At 40.2% G+C, this 23,487-nt stretch overlaps 1 protein-coding gene across 1 annotated transcript in view; it reads right to left on the bottom strand.

The window, feature by feature from the left end:
* Positions 1–23,487, bottom strand: part of STK32B (serine/threonine kinase 32B) — a 254,262-nt gene that overhangs the window by 81,425 nt on the left and 149,350 nt on the right. The window contains exon 6 of the mRNA XM_075569517.1: positions 16,395–16,484. Within this exon, the coding sequence (XP_075425632.1) occupies positions 16,395–16,484 (90 nt within the window). The remainder of the gene's footprint in view (positions 1–16,394; positions 16,485–23,487) is intronic.

Raw genomic sequence — 23,487 nt, 5'->3', positions numbered from 1 at the left:
TTGCAAATCAAATAATTTCTTCTCTTTCACACCGTATGTTATCTGAATTTCAAAATATCTTTTCTGTATTTGTGACTTTAATCAATACTAGTGCCCTAGAAAAGAAATCCCAAAGCACAATTCACAGTCCTTGACCTTTCCCAACAACAAATGGCAGGAGAGATTCAGTACGAATAATCTCTGTATGTTCACATACATTTTCCTATGGTTTCTGTCATTGTACTCCTTTGAGCCAATTATTTTCCATATACCAAGGAACATTGTGCATAAGGGATGTTTGTACATCTCAGCCAATGTCTTATTTGCTAACCTTTCTCCTTTTATTCTGGACAAAGTACACATTTGCTAAGTATATAGCAGTGATTGTAATATAGCCAAATGCTACACAAGATGATTAGCTTGCGCTAATTCAAATACAAATCGCCAGTATTGGGCCCACATTCTTCGAGCTCCATTAGGTTAGTTAATGTGACGTTAACCTACAGTCGGTTAATATTACGTTTAATGGTAATGCTGTATTTATTGAGAAAATATTTTAATGCTAACCTGGTTTACTCCCATAAAAAGCATAGACTTAATTAGAATCACCGATGGTGAAAATGTTATGCAACTAAACCATGCTCATACTGTAAGCATACCTTATTTTCTAATCGCTGTTAAAATTAACGTCGGGAAATAACTTTAGTTAGTGTTGGCTATGACTTCTGAAAAAGTCAATACCTAGAATGGTAGATAAAGGTTCATTAAATAAAATGTTAATCCACGTTTTAATATGTTAACTCCTTTTATATAGACTTTATAGACAGTGTGGCCAGCTAGTCATTGGTAATGCATGGATTGCTGGACACTATTGGCTACAAAGGGTTTAATATATACGGTAACACTACACTAACTAACCCCCTTAGCATACAGTACCAAGGAGGCTATTAAAGCAGAAGTTCAAGCAATATTTACGTGTGTGGTTTTTTAAAATAAATCAGTTCTGTATTACGAGAAAATACTTGTAGCATTTAAAAAAAAAAGAAGTTTTAAAGACATAAATACCTTTAATTCAGTGCATGGCTGAAGACATCTTCACCCCTTGGGGGACAAAAACAAACACCACCTACGCGTTTCGGACTGGTAGGTCCTTTATCAAGGAGACTCCTTGATAAAGGACCTACCGGTCCGAAACGCATAGGAGGTGTTTGTTTTTGTCCCCCAAGGGGTGAAGATGTCTTCAGCCATGCACTGAATTAAAGGTATTTATTTTATTCCACCTGGCTCCCTGGCTGTGCGCCATTTGTTTTTTCTTCTTGCTGCTTCTGGACTTCCCTGTTTGGCTGGCACGCCAGTAATCACTCCTGGAGATGACGTGAGTGGGCTTAGTGTAAGGAATCCGCTCCACGGTTTACTGGTTGCCTTACCTTGCAGACCTGTGCAGTCCTGGAGCACCTCTCCTGATGTTTGCTGCAGCCTGGATTCACTCACCAAAGCAATACACACTCCCTCTGGTATCTATTGCAGCTGTGCAGCCTATCACTGCAACCTAGACTTTCATTCACTCATTGGAGCAGTACCTTCACACTCCCCTCCGAGGATTGGCCCGCTGGCCTTTAAGTACTGTCTTCCCATAATGCTCCCTGCCGAGCATAGTCCTAACTGGATGTCACTACTGTTTTGCCACAAGCCCTAGCTTGATCTCCTATGCTGATACCAGGTTCCGCCCTGCGTCCTTCAGCTTCCTGCAAGCCGCTTGTTCTCCTATGCTGATACCAGGTTCCGCCCTGCGTCCTTCAGCTCCCTTCAAGCCCGCTTGTTCTCCTATGCTGATACGGAGGTTCCGTCCTGCGTCCTTCAGCTTCCTGTTCTCCTGTGCTGAAGCAGAGGTTTCGTCCCTGCGTCCTTCAGCCTCCTGGATTCCTGCACTGAAGCGGAGGTTTCGTTCCTGCGTCCTTCAGCTTCTTGGATTCCTGCACTGCAGCGGTGGTTTCCCTGTCTTGCTATAGCTTCCTGGTTCCTGGGGCCTACTCTTTCCCTAATCTAGAGAGGCCGTGTCCTGGTTCCTGCGCTGTTACAGAGGATTCCCCAGGCCGCTCAGGACTCTTGCGCTGTAGCACTGGTTCACCCGTGCAGCAAAGCGGTGTGCTACGCTGGTCTGCTTACCATCTCCTGTGACCAGCACCATGGGCCATGGCCGTCGCTCGCGCAGAGCCCAACCCCGCGCTCCTAAGCTGAAGCGGGGCTCTCCTGACTACATGTTGCCAAACTCTTGCTTGAACAATGTTTATCCTGATATCTCCAGCCCTGACCCTGGCTTATACAACGACAACGCTGTCTTCTCCTATCCTGATCCTGCGATGTACGACAACGAACTGCGCAATCCGGATCAGTCTGCGCGGTCTCAGGTCGGTGCTTTTACAACCCCACCTCAGCCTCGCGGTCCGACCCTGGTTTGTGGCGAGCAGAACCCTGACACTTAGAGACTTTAAGACTGCAATAGTTGAGTACTGCTACATATGTATTATAAGTGACTCACAGGTCTATTGTTTATTCCCACTCCCACTGGTGTCTTCATGGATTGTGTTATACTGTTATAACTGGATGAAGTTGTCTGGGGTTTGAGCACCCTAATTTTTCTTAAATCATATTCCAGGATTACATTGCCCAGAATGCTGTGTAAGAACTGAATTAAATAAGCCGGAGCAAGCGATTGATTACAGGAGAACGGATCGATCTGCAGCTTAGCTAATCACTTGTCAGTGCGCAGATTGTATTGATGCACATATTGAATGGGAAAAAATATATATATATATTAAAAAAAAACTGCAGCTTGAACTGCAGATTTAAGGCATTGCTTGATGGATTAACCCCCACCTCCCTACTCTCTGGGAGGCCGAATCACCCACCCGGACCACCTAACCCCATCACCCATAACCTACCACCAAAATAAACACACCTATCAACCTCCCTAATAGAATGATTTACAGCTCACAGCTCCTTTTAGCCGGCTTTGCCTAATAGGACTGTAGTCATTCTTATAAAGGGGGGGGGGGGGAGGTGGTTTTATAGGTGTATCGTATCAGCTCCGGGAATCACTTCTTCAATATTGTATTTTTAAAATAAAAGCATCTTCATTACCGTAGCGAGTAGCTGCGAAGGTAATGAGGGGGTTAAACCAGAATACCTGGTTTATTGAGGTAGAGGGGGTGGGTGAGGGGGTAGTAAGGCCTACCGGAAGGTTGTGCGAGGGGTTAACCCCTTCATTGCATTAGCGGTAGTAATCTGCATTGTTTAAATGCCTCGATCACATGACCGGGACATTTAAAAACAGCGGAGATATTGGCACCCCATACCGGGGCCTGTATCTCGGGAACCAGGGGGTCCCCAATGCTGAAATTATTGCGTTCAGCTCCGGAGACACCCTGATTTTATACTGTGTTATTAAAATAAAATAAAAGCTATGCAGTCGCTTGTTAGAGGCGCGCAGGTAGAGTGACTGATTCTGTCTATTCTTACTGCGCATCTCACGCCGTGTACATGCTCACGGAGTGCTTGCGAGTGCGCATTTTGTGCAATGAGTTAGATTAGGCCAATGGAAACTTCTATGCTGTCCGCGTGTGCACGAGAGCGTGGGTAGGCGCGTTGCGTTTAGAGACAAACATTTTTGTCTTTGTCGCATGATGGGCTGGTCATGTGCGCGGTACAGCCAATGAGGGCGAACCGCGCACGTGATATCACGGGAATGCCCTCACCACGCTCCCATCGTGCAACCCTGCAGTCCAGGAATCGCCTCTGCTGCAAGCAAGCGCAACGTCGCGGTGCTCTGTCTCACGCTCGCGAGCAGGCAGCATGGACGCGGCCTTACAGACTGATGCAGCCCGGTAGGCTTCACATAGCGGGAGTCCAATTCAGAAGCAGGGACTCCTGCTGTGTTAATCCTGATCGGCAATTAGTCTCCTTACTGGGACTCCATGAGCACGTGGGATTAAAAATGTGCCCACAGCGGATTTCGTGATGGCAGCGTGACCAACCATGTGGCTACATCGGTACTACCATCTATCTGGTCATCAAAGCACGTTGCCCAGCAGTAGCATTTGATTCTTCCCTTTCTTTCTCCATTCACATTCACAGCATGGCTCAAATGTGTCGCTTTTTCATCCGTAATATTGCTCAGATCTACCCTTTCCTCTGTCATGCTACTGTTAAAACTCTAATGCATGCCCTTATCCTCCCCCGTCTGAATTTTTGTAACATACTGCTAACAGGCCTCTGTGCCTCACAACTTTCTCCTTTACAATCTATCCAAAATTGTGCTGCTAGAATAATTTCACTTTCTCCCAGTGAGGAAGTACACACAGTCTGTGCTCATTTCCTCCTTAAATGCCTCTTCTGGCTTCCCAAATTTAAGACCACTTACAAAGTTCTCCTCCTTACCTTTAAGGCTCTCCACTCATCTGCTCCTTCGTACATATCAGTTTTGTTCTCTTGTTATGCCTATGCTTGTCTCCTGTGCTCTACCCGTAAGGCTGAGTCCACACAGCCTTCGCCCGCGTGGAGGCATGCACGCGCATGCCCATGATGTCACCAGCGTGAAGCGGGTGCGTTTTTCGGACATACTAGACGTGCCGTCAGGGGGCAGGTCTAGGGGCGTGTCAGTGACGTCCTCATTGGCGAACCGCTCACATGACCTGCCCGTCATGGTGAGAAATCAGTTTCAAGTGATTCCTCGCGCAATGCGCACCCCCTCCTGCTGTCGCCCACATGGTCTATGGGCGTGATCAATGCCTCAAGGCAATGTGAATGCGCCACGTGTGGACACCTCCGCGCGGTCTTTGGCAGCATGGACTTTGCCTAACTCTCTCCTCACCGCCTCTTTCACTATATTGGTCTCTCTTGCCTTAAATATTTTTCCCGTCACTGCCCCCTATCTGTGTTATTCCCTTACATTCAGTATATGCCAAGCACCCTTTACCTTAAAACTCACCTCTTAAACGAAGCATTTCAGTAGCCTGGACTCATGGCTACTGTCCCACACCAACAGTCACTCCTGCCAATCATTGTGGCCAAGCACTGCCATCTACTGCCCTTATTTCTTCACCTGATGTCTCTGTAAGACTCCCTGCCATTCTCCTTAGGCAGGTCCATACTGTCACAGACATGGGCACAATCACATTGCCTACAGGCATTGATCACGCACATAGACCGCTCGTTGCACGAGAAATCAGTTGAAACTGATTTCTTGGAGTGACAGCCAGTTCACATGAGCGGTTCGCCCAATGAAGGCGAACCAGCTCCGTGACGCCCCCAGGCGCGCCCCGGATGGCGCTTCTACCATGGACAGAAAACACACCTGCTTCACTCGGTGATGTCACAGCCTTTGCAACCCTCCGCGCGGGCGAAGGCTGTATGGCCTTAGCCTTAGATTGTAAGCTCTCCTTGGCAGGGATTTCCTTTCTTATTGTCTGAATTTGTTTCACTTATTGTATTATAATTCCCTGTACTCTTTTTTGTCAAGCGCTGAATAGACTGTGGGCACTATATAAAGATATTCAGTGGTGAGAAAAAGTTGGTGAACCTCTTAGGATTTTCACATATTTCCCATATTTCAAACATAAAATGCTATTAGATCTTAATCTAATAGATAAAGATAGCCTGATCAAACAAATGACACAAAAACATGATACTTTCCAACATTTATTTATTCACAAATGATTCAACATTCAATATCCATGTGTGAAAGTATGTGAACCTTTAGATTCAGTACCTGTTGGCGCCCCCTTGAGCAGCAATGACTTCAACAAAGTGTTTCCTGTAACGGCTGGTCAGTCTCTCTCATTGTTTTTGAGGCATTTGGGGCCATTCCTCCTTACAGAACTGCTTCAACTTAGTGACATTTCAGGGCTTCCTTGCATGGACAGCTCGCTTCAGGTCCTACCACAACATTTCAATGGGGTTAAGGACCAGACTTTGACTAGGTCATTCTAAAGTTCGGAATTTTTTCATCTACAGCCATTCTTTTGTAGATAATAATAAATAATAGTTTGTTTTGCAATACATACATATTGCTACTAGAACAGACTCTACTGTACTGCTTTGTGGACTGACTTTTTATCATTATAAATTATTTATTTTAAATAATACAAATAAAATTATTTTATTTATTTACATTAAGTATCACATCCGTTTCAATTATCTACAGTAATTAGTCTATTCACACTGTTTTTCTATTCATCAATGAACATTATAGTACATAACTTTGATTAATATACTCTACCGCATATTGAAGTGGGCATTATCCCTCATTGCTAGACAATTAAGTACGTAACTCTGATTAATATATATTTTACCGCATATCAAAATAGGCCTTATCCCTCATTACTATACGATTAAAGTGAAGGATTTGAGTGCATACAAATGAGGCCTTTTCTGTACTACCATCCCCAACATCTGTTAGTGTTTGATATTCTTATCTGTTCTAGAAATATGGGATACGTATGTTTGAACTGCCCCGGAAATTACACTGACAGTGGAATGCAACCTGGAAGTTATTCGTATGGTGGAATGCATCAAGGTACCGGATGTAATGGACACTAGGGACATTGGAAATAGGAGGGAGGGTCTCTGACTTTATGGCTTGTTTGTTCATGGTGATTGGATATTTATGGTATTTAAGTTAGTTAGGACGTTAGGACGTTGAACTGTAGCCCTGAGGACAGTCCTGACTTGAACTGAAAGGCGTAGGCCCACAACTCAACATGTAATTTAGGTAAATATATTAATTGAAGATATTTGAGTGTCTGCTGATATTTAAAAAAAAAATTGCATCCATATGACTAGGAACTGATTCCAGGAAGCTGCCTAACAGCATTGGTGCACCATAATAGTAATCACAATGGTAATCACAAGTGCATTAACTCAGACATTCTATTTTTATTTATTTGTCTGGACATTGACTAGAGTAATGAGATTAACAGTACAGCTAAAGGAAACAGATTTGGGGATGTAATAAAAAGATAATTACATGCCCAAATAATGGAGGAACCAACTTGAAAATGGATTTTACTGGACCCAGTAATACCAAAAAGTGAAAAACAAACATTTTCGAAACGGAGATCATAACATTGTCTCATTTGAAATAATTGATCAAAAACAGTATTGTGTTGGTTCAATAAATACTTAATTTTGTAAAGGCAGATTTTGGTAAAGTATGGAAGAATCTGCAAGGAAAACCCTGGGATGAAGTTCTTGCAGGACAAAATACGGAAAATAAATGTGCAATCTTTGTTACATGAGTACATATAAGAAATCCAAACCACTCTGGCTAAATAAACCAGTAGAGGAAGGAAGGAATAAAGCATTCCAATGGAAAGTAAGTTCAACCCTCAAAAGTTCTTCAAGTACATTAATTAAAAGAAATTAGAAAAGAGTATAGGACTCTTTCAGTGTGAGATGAGCAGGCAAATTATTGGGGAGAAGGAGAAAGCAGAGGTATTACACAAATTATATCCCTTTGTATCGTACAGTATATACCAAGGAGGAGTAAATTGCAAAAATATTACAACATGAGAAAGCAACAAACTCAATGTAGGAGATGTGTGCAGAAGTGAAAACACGAGACTACTTTTGGAGAACAAATGTAGGCTTTTATTTCGCCTAAAGCGTTAACAACCTAAAATATTGTTTCTGTTCAGCATATAAGGAGAAAACAAACATTACAATTCAATAGCTCCGCATGGAACTCTGACTAACATCAGACGATTAGTCCATATCTGTGAATCAGAGGGCTAAGCCCCTTACCAACAATAAAACAGAATTCAGTGTGTGGTAAGGTTTACTTTAGGGGCCCCCGGCTTCCTCATGCCGGTATAGGGGTTGGGAAGTCCAAGGCCTGGGTATCCTCCACAGTGGCTTAGGGGGTCTGACTGTTGTGCAGCGTGGTCCCTTTTGTGAGGTCCAGGTGCACTCAGCTTCCTCGATCAGAGAGATCTATGCAGCCACTACTGCAGGGTTTTTAATGTCTGCTAATGAGGCAGCTGAAGTAAATTAAGGCACCCTGCTTTAGCATTAACCTCCTCAGTGCTGTATCAGTCTATGTAAGCAGTTTTTCCCTGTCTCACTATCTTACAGGGATCCCCTCTGTTACACTCCACACTACCTAACACAGAAAGAAGTGCAAAGGCAGCTTGATCAAATTAAGGTACAGTAAATAAGGCCCCTCGACTCGATGGCATGCACTCAACGTTTCTTAAGGAGCTATGTTCAGCAATAGCTAGACCATTTTATATAATATTCAAGGAGTCAATTTCCACAGGCTTAGTACCACAAGTTTGATGTAAAGCAGATGTGGTTATTATATTTAAAAGGGAGCTACATCACAACCAGACCCGTACACCTGTCATCAATAGTGTGAAAGCTACTAAAAGTATTATAATGCGATAATATCCAGGAAAACATTGTGGATAACAAGATTATAAGTAAAATTCAGCATGGATTTATGAAGGATAGGTGATGCAAAACTAAGTTTATTTGTTTCTTTGAAGAGTGACAGTAAGTATGAATTTAGACCAAGCCAATAAAGTTGATGGGTTCTACTTTAGTCTTTAAATATGTTGCTACAAAGAGGTTAGTGTGCAAAATAAAGGAAACTGGTCTGGATGAAAATATTTTTACCTAGGTTAAAAACTGGTTAAAGAATGGGCCGCAGAGAGGTGTCATAAATTGAATCTTTCCAGATTTCAGGAAAATTCTCAGTGGGGTACCACAAGGTTACCTGGTCCAATGCTTTTTAACTTATTACCTTGAGGTTGGCCTAGAGAGCAAAGTCTCCATCTTTGCTGACAACACTAAATTATGTTGGGTAGTAAAACAGAGCAAAAAGTAATTTCTCTACAGAAGGACTTGGATAAACTGTAAGCTTGGGCACGTAAATGGCAGATAACATTTAATAAATATAAATGTAAGGTTATGCATCTGGAAAGCAAGAATAATCATGCTACAGTACATACTAACTAAATGGGACTTACTATAGGTCAATTTTTGATAGAGAAGGAATTATGAGTGCTTATAGACAGCAGGCTTAGCAATAGGGATCAATGTCAGGTAGTAGCTGCAAAGGCTAGTAGAATAAAATGAGGTGTGGATTGAAGGGCAGATAGTATAATTTTGGTATTGAATTAATTAGTAAGAACACACCTTGAATATAGAGTACAGTTTTGGCACAGCTCCTAAAATGGACATTAATGAACTAGAAAGAGTGCAGGGAAGAACAACCAGATTAGTGAAGGGGATGAAAGGGCTGTGTGAGAAAAAGGCTATTAAAAATTAGGCTTGTTAACATTATAAAAATAGCAATATTTACAAATATATTCAAGGTCAATACAGGGAACTTTTAAACCCAAGAACAGAACATGGTAATCCCTTTAGATGGAAGGAAAGGAGATTTGACCAGCAGCAAAGGAAATGTACAGGAAGGGCAGTTAAAATGTGGATTTTGCCACTGACGGAGACAATGATGGCAGATATAAAAGATATACTGTATGCTTAGACATCTATTAAGAAAGAAAAGATACACAGGAATATACCAAATAGGTTAACATAGGAAGGATGATTATCCAGAGAGAAAATTGAATTTGTTTTTGCCTTATAAGGCATAATTGTCTAATGTTTCACTGGAGTTTTTGTTTGCCTTCCTCTGGAATAAATATAGAATAAGTATCTTAGTAACATCTGACATAGGTTACACTCGATGGATATAAAGTACAGTATGTTTTTTTTTTAACCTTGACATATGTCACGTGTGTGAGGGACACAGAAGCGAGAGGGGGTCAGGTGATTGATTGTGTTAAGCGACACTCACTTTTTTAGGGAAAATGGGAAAATTAAGAAAACAATTGTACATTTAAAATGAATGTACAACCCCTTTAGCACCAAGACCTTTCAGGGCAAGTATGACTCCCTCTCTATTCTAGGTAATGTGAATTCTGTCAGGACTAATCAGAAACTTTTATACCATGAACCAAAGCAACCATAGGGTAACCATAAAAATAATATTTATTGGAGGGGAATGCCAAATTAATAACAATGAAACAGATGCACTTACCAGAACTCCCTCCTACTGTCTCTGAATGTTCTCCTTACCTACCAATTAGACTGCAAGCTCCTCGGGGCAGGGACTCCTCTTCCTTAATGTTACTTTAATGTCTAAAGCACTTATTCCCATGATCTGTTATTTATATTATTTGTTATTTATTTGATTACCACATGTATTACTACTGTGAAGCGCTATGTACATTAATGCCGCTATATAAATAAAGACACACAATACAATACAATAAAAATATTCAAAAGGACCGATCAACCTCAAACTTCTATGTAACAATGTAAGAAGCACAGTACTATGTCTCAACCTTCATGCAGATAAAGTTTCGGGCAAAGTTAGAATTTCGTTATAACCTATTTTTAGAGGCATCAACTTTTTACACATAAACTGGATTAAGAGAATATTGTAAGTGAAGGATTTAAGCCAATATGTCAATTAAAAAAAAAAAGTTGCAAAAAATGTAGTGCACATTACTATCATAAAATGTGGAGTTGAAAGTGCCAATAGTATTTCTTGTACTTAATTTGCCCCTATTGGGTCTTTGTAGGTGGAGGAGTCTAAGGCCAATAATTATTAAGACTGTTACACAATTTAATGGTAATGCCATAATCAATAAAGAAAGTAATGGGATATTGATCATTAACTGAGGTTAATGCCACATTAAAAGCATAGTGTTAGAAATAACAGGCATTATTATTGATTGGAATAAGGCAAAAGCAGATACAAAAGCCCATTCATGCATACTCTTTGGGTTCTTCTGCTTAAGGTGGAGACAGACCAGCTGAGGGCTTGGTCAGATATCCCTGCAATAGTTTGCATGCTATGTGAAAGGTGGCTATGGTCAACTGTGTCAAAAGCAGCCAAGAGGTCCAAAAGGATGAGAAGTGGTGAAGATCATCGGCCCATAAAATTAAGGCAGTCAGCTACTGGGACCAATAGTTTATCCTAGCAGCACTAAGGCCGATTTGGGGTATGTGACAATAGAAAATCTCATTATTGTAGTCAGACAGTAAATTGGTGTTTTTTTCTTGAGATATTGGATGAAATTACTGAGTATTAACAATCAAAAGAATGGATTCCCAGTACTACCTGGGAGAGCTGGGATTCTAGTCTATTGATTCTTATTATTCTAGGACTTCTAGGGAATGCCCATTATTTCAATGCACCGAACAGGTTTTTGTTCAATATTAACGTATCAGTGCAGTGCTGTCTGCCACCTTGTTTTTGTAGATTACTGAGTAGTGTTCTACTAAGATATTGAGTGGGACTTGTTTGTGTATTTACTGTGGCTGTATAGTACCTTAAATAATCCTCTGCATCTTGACTCCTAATTAAGTGGCAGACTCATTCATTTTTAAAAAAAGTGTAAACCCGAGTTTGCCAGCCCAGCCAAGCCCAGGTACTCTCCAGGGAGGATATCACTTACTATGGGTTCTGCACATGATTTTAATTCCCAGTAAAAACCATAGGTTATGTATCTTCAATTGTGACAAAACTTTATTAAAGCAGTGTACACTGCACAATTTGTAGGGAGTTAGCTTGTTAAGATTCAAGAAAATAACACAGTAGAAGTTTAAAGTTATGATATTGCTATTAATATTTAATTGCCAATATTAAAAGTGCTAAAAAAAGGTAATCATTTACACTTAAGATTTGAGATATTTTGCAGAGAATATATACAAATTGCATGCACCACCATTCTTCCACCAACCTTTTTGTTTTCCATCTGCTGTTACTCTGTCAACACATTTCTGATATACCCTAGTTGTCTATTTGTTTTAATCTTAATTTATTTTTCTGTCTCAGATGAGTTTAAAGTAGAAGAAAAAAATGAATATCAGCTCAAGGAGAACAGAAAAAAGTATATATTTTATATTAATTTTGTGGCCAGTTTCCCCCTTGGGTCCCCGCTTCCTCCGCTTACCTCCATTGCAGTCGGGGAGCGTCCGTTGCTGTCGGAGGCTGCAGGAGCAAGGCGGAGGGGGTGGTGGGGATTATGAAGCGGCGACCGAGTCGCCGGAGGCTCCCGGCTGCTCCTCTATGCAGGGCGCCGCAATCTTTAAATGTACGTGCATGCGCAGTACGTTCCGCACATGCACAGTGTCTCTCCATAGTCCGGCGGCCATTAAAGAGAGGGCTCCACAAGGACTACAACCCCCAGAAGCCACTGGGAGGTACTGTACACCACATGGCGCGCTCCGTCCAATAGGGCTGCCAGGATTCCCTGATCCCGAGAATAGATACTTTTGGCATGTCTGCGTCCACACCAGTTAGAGCTGGGACAAGCAGAGGGTAGGGTGTGTGTGCAGGACATCTGTGACCAATGCACTAGGCCTTAGACATCAGCAAGGCCCCGACTTCCCTCAGCTTGTGGTTGCTGCAGGGACAGGCCCAGTAGAAAGGGGAACAGATCACCACGCACTGAGAGAGAGATTATAAAGGTGGGACATTCCTGCTGGACACCACCCAAAGTGGGGGTGGACTCGTCGCTGACGACGATGGCGTGGGACCGGACGGCCCCTTTGTCTACAGTCGGCGCTACCGGGTGCTGGAGTACCCGGCAGATATCAACAAGTGCACCAACTTTACACACGTTTGTTGTGGGCAGCGCTGTCTCACATATTGGGTGATTAAGTGCCCAAAGGCCCCTCAGTACTTTGGGGGATATCCTATCAGGTGTGGACACCGAGTTGGAGGGCACTGTGGGGTTACGGCCATGCGTGGCCTAGTTGGTAGGGATGTTATAGTGTTGTCCTTTCTCTTATGCATACAGTAAACTGTTATTCTTATCAGTGTGTATCATTGTATTGGGTCCTGTGGCGGGGTTATCCAACAGAGTAGGAACCCGCACAGGTGGAGGCGCTATCACCAGATGGCTCAGGCACATTCCAGGCTCCAAGCAGTGGAAGCTCAGGCCTCCTATGAGCCACAGGTAACGCACCACACACACAGTAGCCGCCATATCTCCCACCGGGTTAGGGAAAGAGTGCTACAATTGTATAAGTAGCAGAGCTCTGACCTGTTATGGAGATGTAGAGTCAAGGAATAGGAGATAAGAGATGATGTAGGGGGTATAATTAGGCTGACCATATTTCCTTGAAACAAAAACGGGACATTGGGATGGCAAAAACGGGACGGTGTTATGTAATATTCCGTATTCATGAAAAGTAAGACGATAACAAAAGTTTTATTACATGAATATATTGAGCTAACAATTATTCTTCAGTGACAGAACTCATACAAAAATTTAGGTAGACATAGAGGGGGACTGTATTTTACCACGATTGTACCATGAATATTTTTCCGATGAAGTAATCTTACGCAGCAAATTTCAGTCTTTCAACACCTTATCATAAAACTTCTCACACTCCATGACACAATTTTGTTTTACAACTAACATAGCCCTCATTGTCTCAACACAATCTAGATTTCTCCTTTGACCACATACTGTTCATAACAGAAAATATTCTCTTGACACGTGCTGTACTTCCTGGAAGACAAAGAATAAACTCTACAATATTACAGAAGTCTTGAAAGTCTAGGCGTTTTTCGCTCATTTCTGAAAAAATCTTTACCCATCTATCAGATACAGAAATGTTTTCTTTATTCCATGTATCCAACTGCCTCACAATTGTAGATTTCATGAGGGTCCACTGATCGAATACACAAGTTTCTTCTGTTTCTGTGTGTGTGATGAGTTCCTCATTCAGGCTGTCCTGTATTTCTTTCCATTCAGGTGTCTTCCTTAGTGGCACCCACTTGAACTTCTCAGTGTTTCCTACACTGCACTTCCACTTGTTGATATATTCTAAGCTGGTTTCATAGAAATTCTCAACTACCTCAAAAAACTTGGCCTCATTAATTTCTCTTGAATCTACTAACATTTTCAGTTGTTTTTTGACATCAATAGTTACAAACACGTCACTTTTTCTGGACTCTAAATTGTTTACAAGATTTTCAATGTTTATGGCTACTTCTATAGCTGAAATATAATCTTCTTCAATTAAACTAATGTATGTTTGGAACGTAGACACTTGATCTCTTGCAAATGACAACCACAATTTCAAACAGGGATTTTCAAACCATTTTCGCAACATACCAGGGCATTTTTCTTGAGAAAGAAAATAAGAACTAAGCCCATCAAACATGCTTAAAATTCTGTCAATTGATGGACCCAAGGACAAAAATCTTGTATTTCCATGCTCTAACAATGTAGCGTAATTGTTTCCTGCAAAGTCACAAAAGTTTTTCAGTTCTTCAACTCTAACTGTATATATATGGAAGTATTTGTATACTTTCACTGCAAAACATTCAATATCAATTGGTAAACAGTCGACAACACACTGCAGACAATAGTGTATAATGTGTGCCCCACAACCAATACTGATAATCGGCCTGTTCAGTTCAGTTTCAAGTTTTCGCCGCACATTATATTTGCCAAGTCTATTGCAACCACTAAAATGGATGTTCCTGATATCTGCACACAAAGCAACAATTTTGTTTTGTAAGCAAATTTGTCAATTACTTCCTTCAACATAGCACACTGTAATTCGGATGTTTCACCAGGTAAGGAAACAAAGTCTATAATTTTGTCTTGAACACAACAATTTGGCAAAAAGTACCGCACAAAGATTGGAAAAAAAGTTTGATGTCTTTTTTGTTTGATGCATTACTGACTGTAATGCTTTTTGTTTTATTCAAATCCTCTATTACTTTGCCCAATATGTATGGTGATACAACGTTGGTAATTATTGTTTCTGATTTGATACGTGCTGAATGTCGACAAGCAATCATTTGCGCGAAAATTTTGGCAATGATGCACAGTATGATAAGCAAAAAGAGCTTCACTTGCTGCAATTTTATCGCTTTCACTATCACCATCTTGTCTCAAAAACGAACTGATGTTATTAACTGAAGCAGAGTCTTTTCAGTATCCATATGTTTCTGGCTACGTAGATGTTGGTTGATGTCACTTCTACCTCCATGAGCAATGGAAAAATGGACATTACAATGTTGGCATTCCACTTTTGTTCCATCACTACACAGTTTGTCCGGTTTAATAAATTTGAATTCCTTCTGGAGATCGTCATTAAAACTGCAGTTTCGCCTCTTTGTCTTTGGCATTGCAAGGGTAGACTTTAAGCTTGAAAAAATAAGACTTACAAATATGGTTTAAACCACCGACAACGAATAACAAAGCCACCGGTTAGCATACAGGCAAAACAAAAACTAACGTTACAGCAGAACAGACACCGCCGCATCTGAGTGAGGCCACCGTCACCGACATATGCATCCCCACACCCCACTACAGTGCATTTACTTTATTGAGTCAGAAGCATAATGGAGTTCTAGTAGGTTCAGTGGTGGGGGATCAGTTTGCCAGCCGCCAACGCTAAGGAAACAACGATGTGAGTACAATGTGGGACTCCGATTGTACTAAGCAGCGGGAACGCGTTCGCAGCCTGGCCCTGATTGGATATAGTAAATGGAACTTCCTCTTTCGTCACACTAGTGGTTTTACTGTACACATTTATTAGCATAGAGAAATTTATTAGCCTTATGAGAAATAAACAACCCGCGTTCAGTTTTTTACCAAAAATTAAAAACTATATATAGTTTATTAAAAACGGGACAAAATTGACATTTATATTAAAATGATGGAATGGTCGGGAAATATGAAAAAAAGGTACTGTCCTTTTTAAAACAGTACGTATGGTCAGCCTAGGTATAATGGAACGAATAAACACAGAGAGGGTACCTGGATATAGTGAGTGGTGCCTCACTGTACCGTGTCAGATGAGTACACACTTGAACCTTCACCATCTGACCATTTTTTGACAATAGGCCAAATGCATTTAACTCTGATAAAGGACTCCCAGACAGCCAAATGTGACATATGGTATCTATCAGGGCTGGAAATAAAGAAAATGAATGTATGTGCTGCAGGATCGCATGCTGCCAACAAAGTTATCAAGGGAAGGCTTCATAGCTACTTACAGCAGCTTGTCGAACTGTGGGATGCAAAGAGAAAATAGAGCACCTGCACAGGGCAATATTAATGTTTTATAGACTTTATCTTTGATAAATTGTATGTGTTAGGGGTCAGAGTGTTGCTATTCGTGTGTTCTTTAATGCAGCTATCTTCATCTAAAAAGTATTTAACATTCACTGATATTGCACACTGTTTCTTGAATGTTTCCTGGAATTTCTAACACTAATTATTCTGCTGTGAAAAGCTAAATAAATGATGTACAGTACAATAAATACATAATAGGATTTACAATAATAATAATAATAATAAAAAAACACTTACCCATGTAAGGTTTTGTTCCAGCCATTGATGATGCCTTTTCTGATCCTTTTACAATTGTGGCTATGTTAAAGTCCGTAATGTGAACATGACCTAAAATAAAAAAAATATGTACATTGATTTTTTTAATTTTAATATTGAGAAATTAAATGAAAAGAGGAACATCTCTAACAATACACATTTCTTTATGCTGGAGTCTTAAGATTATTCAGCATTGAAAGGCAATTCATTATTAAATTGTGATAGTGTCTCACGTAAATTCCTATTGACCTGCACAGAAGCATGTCCAGATCTCAGCTCCTTATTTTTTAATAAAGTACTTGATTACTAGAGGTTTGCAAAACTGTCGCACAAGTTTGCGAACCAGGTCAATATCCTACATTCGCAGCTCACACAAATGTTGTGAAATCAGCAATATTCACCAAAAGTTGCTTATCTATAGCAACTAAATATGTTCTTAAAATCATGTGTCATACAAAAACATAATTTGCCAGTTGGTGTTAGAATTGGGAGTCTACTGGCTCAAGGGGGATCGTTTGGAGACAAATTGCTTGTAATTGTCTGGCATCAGTTACCCCCAGCGTGATGTCTGTAATCATATCAATAACATAAGATAATGGGAGAGGAACTGCACTGTTTGTAGCACAGGTGATGCGGAGTACTGTACCGTTCCCACCACAGCATCGGCGGTCAGCATAGGGATCTTGCTTACCATCTGTGCACAATGACAGTAAGGACTAGGATTCTGAACAACATGCCTCAGTGTCACCTGTTATAAGGCTTGTGAGAACTGTCAAATTTCCCCACAGCTCTTATTTATGGTAAAATTCACGTGACTTTAGCTAGAGTCACAAACTTTTGCCAAAGTGTCCATCTTTCTGTCCCCTGACTCACCCACTCTCTTACTGAGGGACTGCAACTGTCACACTGATACCTCACTCTCCTGAGTATTGTATTCACTCTCTAACCTCCTCCTTTGGCCTTCACCAATGGACTGACTTGAACCCATAATGACGTCACTATTTAGACTCGTCTTTACTAAAAGCGCTACCTTTTCTGATTTTTCTATCTCCCCCTTCCACTCTCCGACCATCCTCTTATTTTATTTTTCCCATTAGTTCTTCCCACACTTCTCCAATCTGTTCCACAATCTATTCTGTCACCAAAGCACATTGCTTATGTGTTACATTTGACTCCTCACTTCCTCTCCATTTAGTCATACTCTGGTTAACATTTATTGCTTTTCCTCAGTGAATTGGTGAGATCTAACTTTTTTCTTTCACTGCTGAAACCTAATGCATGACCTTATTCTTTCCCATCTTGACTACTCATTTTCTACTAATGGGTTCCCATGCCTCCCAACAGCTAGAATAATGTCACTTTCTCCCACAGCCATGTCTCCTCATCTCCTTAATAAGTAAAACTGTTAGTTTAGGGTATGCAAACAAAACAGACCCTCTGGTGCTTAGCTCAATATATACCACAGATGGTCTTGTGTGGAATATCTGAAGAAAAACTTGGATCCTTTTGGAACAATGTGTACCTCAAGAAATGGGAGACAAAAACATAATACGCACTACCATAGTGCAATCTTATTTTAATGTTGTGTTACCTTTGGGTGCACATACATTATATTTGTATATATTAATGTACAATTTTTAGTAGAGTGTAATCTACAATTATCATTCCATATGGACTATTACATTTTCTACCTTTGCCAGTATACCTGGTTTATATCAGTGATTTGTCCCTGTTTAATGCACTATGGTAGTGCGTATTATGTTTTTGTCTCCCATTTCTTGAGGTACACATTGTTCCAAAGGATCCAAGTTTTTCTTCATATATTCCACACAAGACCATCTGTGGTATATATTGTCCTACGCTCCAGAGAGGTCTGTTTTGTTTGCACATTCTAACTGGTTGCAAGACACCCAGTGGGACTTTTTAGGCAGCTATTTGGACATTTTCACAGGACATTTTAACAGGACTTTAAGTTGCTTATTATTGAAACTAACAATTTGTTTATCTTAGCGCTTTTTTTGTTTGCACTAATTTATCACTTAGCTTGTGTTAGTTTTTGGTGACTGAATCTTATACTGGTCATTTATTTAATTATATTTTTCTACATGCTATGTGGGACTGTCCCTTTCACATCATGCGAAAAAGATATTAATACTCTAGATGTTAATATTCATCTCAGTATATTAAATGTGTCATGTTTTAGTTTTGTCTCAGCCATGAGTAACAATATTATAGCAAGTACCAAATAATATGCAAAACTGATATAGTAACTATTGATACCAATATGATCCATAAAGAGTGTAATGGGCAAAATGGCATAAAAGTGTTGATTTGAATAATTATTTCCTTAATTGGAATCAGGGAAATTTTGGTATTTTACAATCATCAGAATTTCCGACTTTTCAGAATAAATAAAATTCCATGGCTGTCACACCACTTCATTTCATAGACAAGTGAATGTATTTGCTCAGTAAAATGTTTGTCAAATATAGCAATTTGGGGGGATGGGCGGGGGGAATAAGTCATTTACAATTTAAAAAACATTATTGATTTTATATACCTGCTACTATTGTCTATATTAAACCATTTGAGTAATATTAATAATTGTTAATTGTATCTATAAATGCAAATTTTTAAATAGTCTGGGAAGCGCTTATACTATTAAGGTTGGACCTTGCATAGAAAAAAGCAACTTGAGTAAGAGATTAGTGAAACTTGGTTCAGTTTAAATTCATGAATTGGGAGCATTGAACCCTGAAGGACTGTGAGAAGATTCTCAGTGCTTCATTTTTATGATGTTAATGATTTTAATAATGAAGCCAACTACAATTTAATTTCAAGAACGGCAAAATTGTGCACTTGGGACACAAAATTCAAAGGCAGAATGCACGATTAATGACACTATAATGTCTTGGGGACCTTGGAGTTATTATTTCAGCTGACTTCAAAATGGAAAAGGAATGTAACAAAGCAGTGGGTAAAGTCAACACAATGCTATGGTGTACAGGGATAGGTATTCTCAGCAAAAAGAGAGAGGTATGTATGTATTCTATGTATATCCTTATTTATATAGCACCCACTGCTGTACTTAGCGCTTTACAAGAGAGACAGAAGACAAGGAATTACAGTAAAGTGCAACAAATAAGTTCAGACAATAGGAAAGGAAATTCCTACCCAAAAAGCTTACAATCTAAGTGATATGATGGGACACTTATAGAGACAGCAGGTGAGGGAATAAGATCAGTAGATGGCAGATATTGGTAGGTGTGACTGTGCATGTGGGATAGTAGCCATGAGTCTAGGCTATTGGAGCCCTGCATTTAAGAGCTGAGTTTTAAGGTGTGTCTTAAAAGGTGGGGAGGGAAGGTGCTTGGTGTATACTGAGTGGTAAGGGACAGTGAGGGAAAAGGGTTTAAGGTGAGAAAGAGCAGTAAAGATTAAAGGGGAGGAAAGGAGACTGTTGTGGGTGGAACACTGGAGACAAGCAGGGGCATAGTGAGAGATCAAAGATGATATGTATGGAGGAGCAGGTGAGTGGAGAGCCTAAATGGTAAGCACAAGAACTTTTGTGACTGAACCAAAACTTGAATGGAAGCCAGGAAGAGGGATTTAAGGAAGAGATTTGCATTGACTGTTTTGGGAGAAAGTGAAATTATTCTAGTAGCAGAAATTTGGATAGATTGCAAAGGAAAAAGTTGTGAGGCACAGATGCCTGTTAGCAGTATGTTTCAATAATCCAGATGGGAGAGGTTTAGCTTAGAGTAGCATGACAGAGGAAAGAGTGGATTTTGGCAATAATACAGGGGAGGAAGCGACAAGTTTTAGCCATGCCCTGAATGTGAACGGAGAAGGAAAAGGAGGATTCAAATGTCACTCCTAGGCAACGTGCTTTGGCGACATGATGGATTGTGGAACCATTTACAATGATGGAAAAATTGTATATTGGACCAGGTTTAGGAAGAATTATGAGGAGCTGAGTTTTAGCCATACTTTATTAAGTTTAAGGCAGCAGAGTGCCATCCACAAGGATATAGCAAGGAGGAAACCCGAGGCTTGGGACTGGATTGCAGGTGTGAGGGTAGGGGTGAATAGATATATCTCCATAGAGATGATATGTAAGGCCAAAAAAGTTGATGAGGTCACCAGTGATAGTGTGTGGAGAGAGAAAAGGAGAGGTCCCAGAACAGAGCCCACAGGTACACCTACAGACAGATCAACAGAAGACGAAGACATGTAAGCAACAGAGACTTTAAATGTGCGATGGGAGGTATGATAAGAACCAGGATAGAGCTTTGTTGTGGATACCAAGGGAGTTTAGAATATCAAGCAGAAGAGGGTGATCAACAGTATCAAAGGCATCAGAGAAATCGAGCAGGATTAGTAGAAAAAGACCATGGGATTTAGTTTCATGTAGATCATGGATACTTTAATGAGCACAGTCTCTGTTGAGTTAGCTGTATGAATGCCAAATTGTAAAGGGTTCAGGAGGGCATGGAAATTAAAAAAAGTTAATCATACGGGAGAATACGAGACATTTTACCAGTTTGGAGGCAAATGGCAACAGGGATATAGTGATGCTACTCTACAGTATGTCATTGGTAAGACCTTGTCTAGAGTACTACGTTCAGTTCTTAAGACCCCATTTCCAGAAGGACATAAATATATTAAGTATTGTGCAAAGAAGGGCTACTAAAATAATGCCTGGACTAAATTATAAAATATATCGGGGAAGACTAAAGGATATATAGCTTGCAGGAGAGAAGATAAAGGGGAATTTGATTAAACCTTTTTAATATATCAAAGGGGTTCAACAAGGTACCTTAGGGAATTATATTTCAGAGAAAGAAGTGCTAGAACAAGAGTTCATTCTCTGGAACTGGAGGGTGGCAGGCAAAGGGGTGGTGTATTTGTGAAAAAGCGTCCCAACCGAGGTGGTAGGGGCTAATACAGTAAGGGAATTAAAAAATGATTGGAATAGACTTGCGGCTATCCTAAAAATGAAAGATAACCAAGGATCAAATAGGGTCTAAGGTTTTACATCAGATTGGAAAATGGGCAGGCTAGGTGGACCAAATGGTTCTTTTCTGCTATCAAATTATTTCTTCCTATGCTCTATTTTTCTAGGTGTTGGCTGGAAAGTGTTAATATTGTTACCCATTATTGAATACATGTTATTGATTTCTCTGCTTACTGAATAGAGATGTAGATGTAATTTGATGATATCATCATGCCCCCCCCCAAAAAATAAAATATATACACACACACACACACACACACACACACACACACACACACACACACACACACACACACACACACACACACACACACACACACACACACACACACACACACACACACACACACACACAAAGAAGCACCCTAGCCAGCAGGCATTAAGTTTATGCTATTGATTATGACAAGATTCCTGTAGTCTCCATACTGGACTGCACTAGTGTTTCTGTCCTAAGAGTTATGGATTATACATAAGCAATCTATATATATTTGTAGAATGATTGCCTTGAAGCAGGTCCTCATCTTTTTGTATATAGTTTTTCAATAGCACCTGCACTCGGAGCTGCTCCATGTGCACAGTTAGTGTGGTGCGCATTGAAACCCAATCGTGTTATACAACCAGTCAGCTGCAGGGGGTGTAGGCGACGCGCTAACTAATGACGTCAGCCGGTTGCTGTTCTGGAGTTTGAGACGGAGCGCGAGTGAATGCCAGTGACCCTGCAGCTGACTGGTTGTATAACACAATTGGGTTTCAATGCGCACCACACTAACTGTGCACAATTTAGGCAATGATTTGATTAGATTCTATTGCGAGGAGCACATAACATGGGATCATTATTGCAGAGCATGTGGTGACGCTCTATGGGTATTTTGGGCTTATTAAAGCCTGTTTACCTTGTTTGTCAAGACTCAGCACGGGAGGCATATTAAAGCCTGCCCGCGCGGACATGCAAACCATCAGCTGTTGGTGATACAAATAGACGCATACTATTGAGCTTTATTATTGTATGATTATAACATCTATTCATATAAGAGAGTGTACCTATTTTAGGCACCCATATGCGCTATCTACCATACCATATTGCACGCTGGCATACTCCATTGTCACCTTCATTAGAGCACCTTTTAGGTGATTTTATATATAAGTTAAATTTATAAATATATGTTTTATGTATTTTCATTAGAAGAGTTAATTAGTATTTAATAAAAGATTTTTTGTTTTGTATTTTAAAAACCTTCTGGTATCCTATATGGTTTGGAAATTTGTTTCTATCTACTCAGATATAATTTTAAGTTGAGTGCAAATCTATGGGATTTCTTTTCTGTGGTTGTTCTTGGACCATCCTATATATAGAGTGTTTCTATTTCCTGTGCACCACTTAGAATATACAACACTTATGTATGTGGAATATTAAGGTCGAGCAGTGGTTTTCTATTTCCTATGCCATGTGATAAAGCATTAATGAATATGATGAGATGCAAATCCAGAAATGCACTTAGAGTTTATTGAATAGGCCCCTAGGTGCGTATATGCGAGTGTCACTAAGTGTGTACAAAAATTAATTTGTGCCTTAGGGTTTACGTGTGTCTCATTTGTTTGGAAACACATAACAAGCCTTATTCATAAAATGGCTCTATACACTACCTTGTACACCTTTCCATGCTCTCTTTGGGGGTTTGAAATATGGTCGCCCTATTAACAACTAATTGTACTACTGAGATACATCCAATACATTTACAGGAATTGTAGTAATTTCCTAGAATAATTAACATGCATATCTAGAACCACAATACAGATTATGCTTTTTTACTATGGCTACTTTTACTCAATATATAAACAATTTACAACTCTCTCTCTGATTCCACATCACGAGGAGTCCATTGTAAATAGCTTTTCTAGAATTTACTGGAATAGTGCAAGACAGAAAAGTGAAATAGTATAGAAGAAAGTAAATGGATCACAACAACACATTAGCAGATTTCCAGCAGGTTTATTTTTTCCACAGTTTGCAGATGCCGTGATGATCACTTGTATCAACAAGAAGCTTCCTAATTTGCT

This window comes from Ascaphus truei, chromosome 1, assembly GCF_040206685.1.
Source record: "Ascaphus truei isolate aAscTru1 chromosome 1, aAscTru1.hap1, whole genome shotgun sequence".
NCBI lineage: Eukaryota > Metazoa > Chordata > Amphibia > Anura > Ascaphidae > Ascaphus > Ascaphus truei.
Note: the sequence above shows the minus strand (reverse complement) of the source record. Positions and strands in the feature narration are given on the sequence as shown.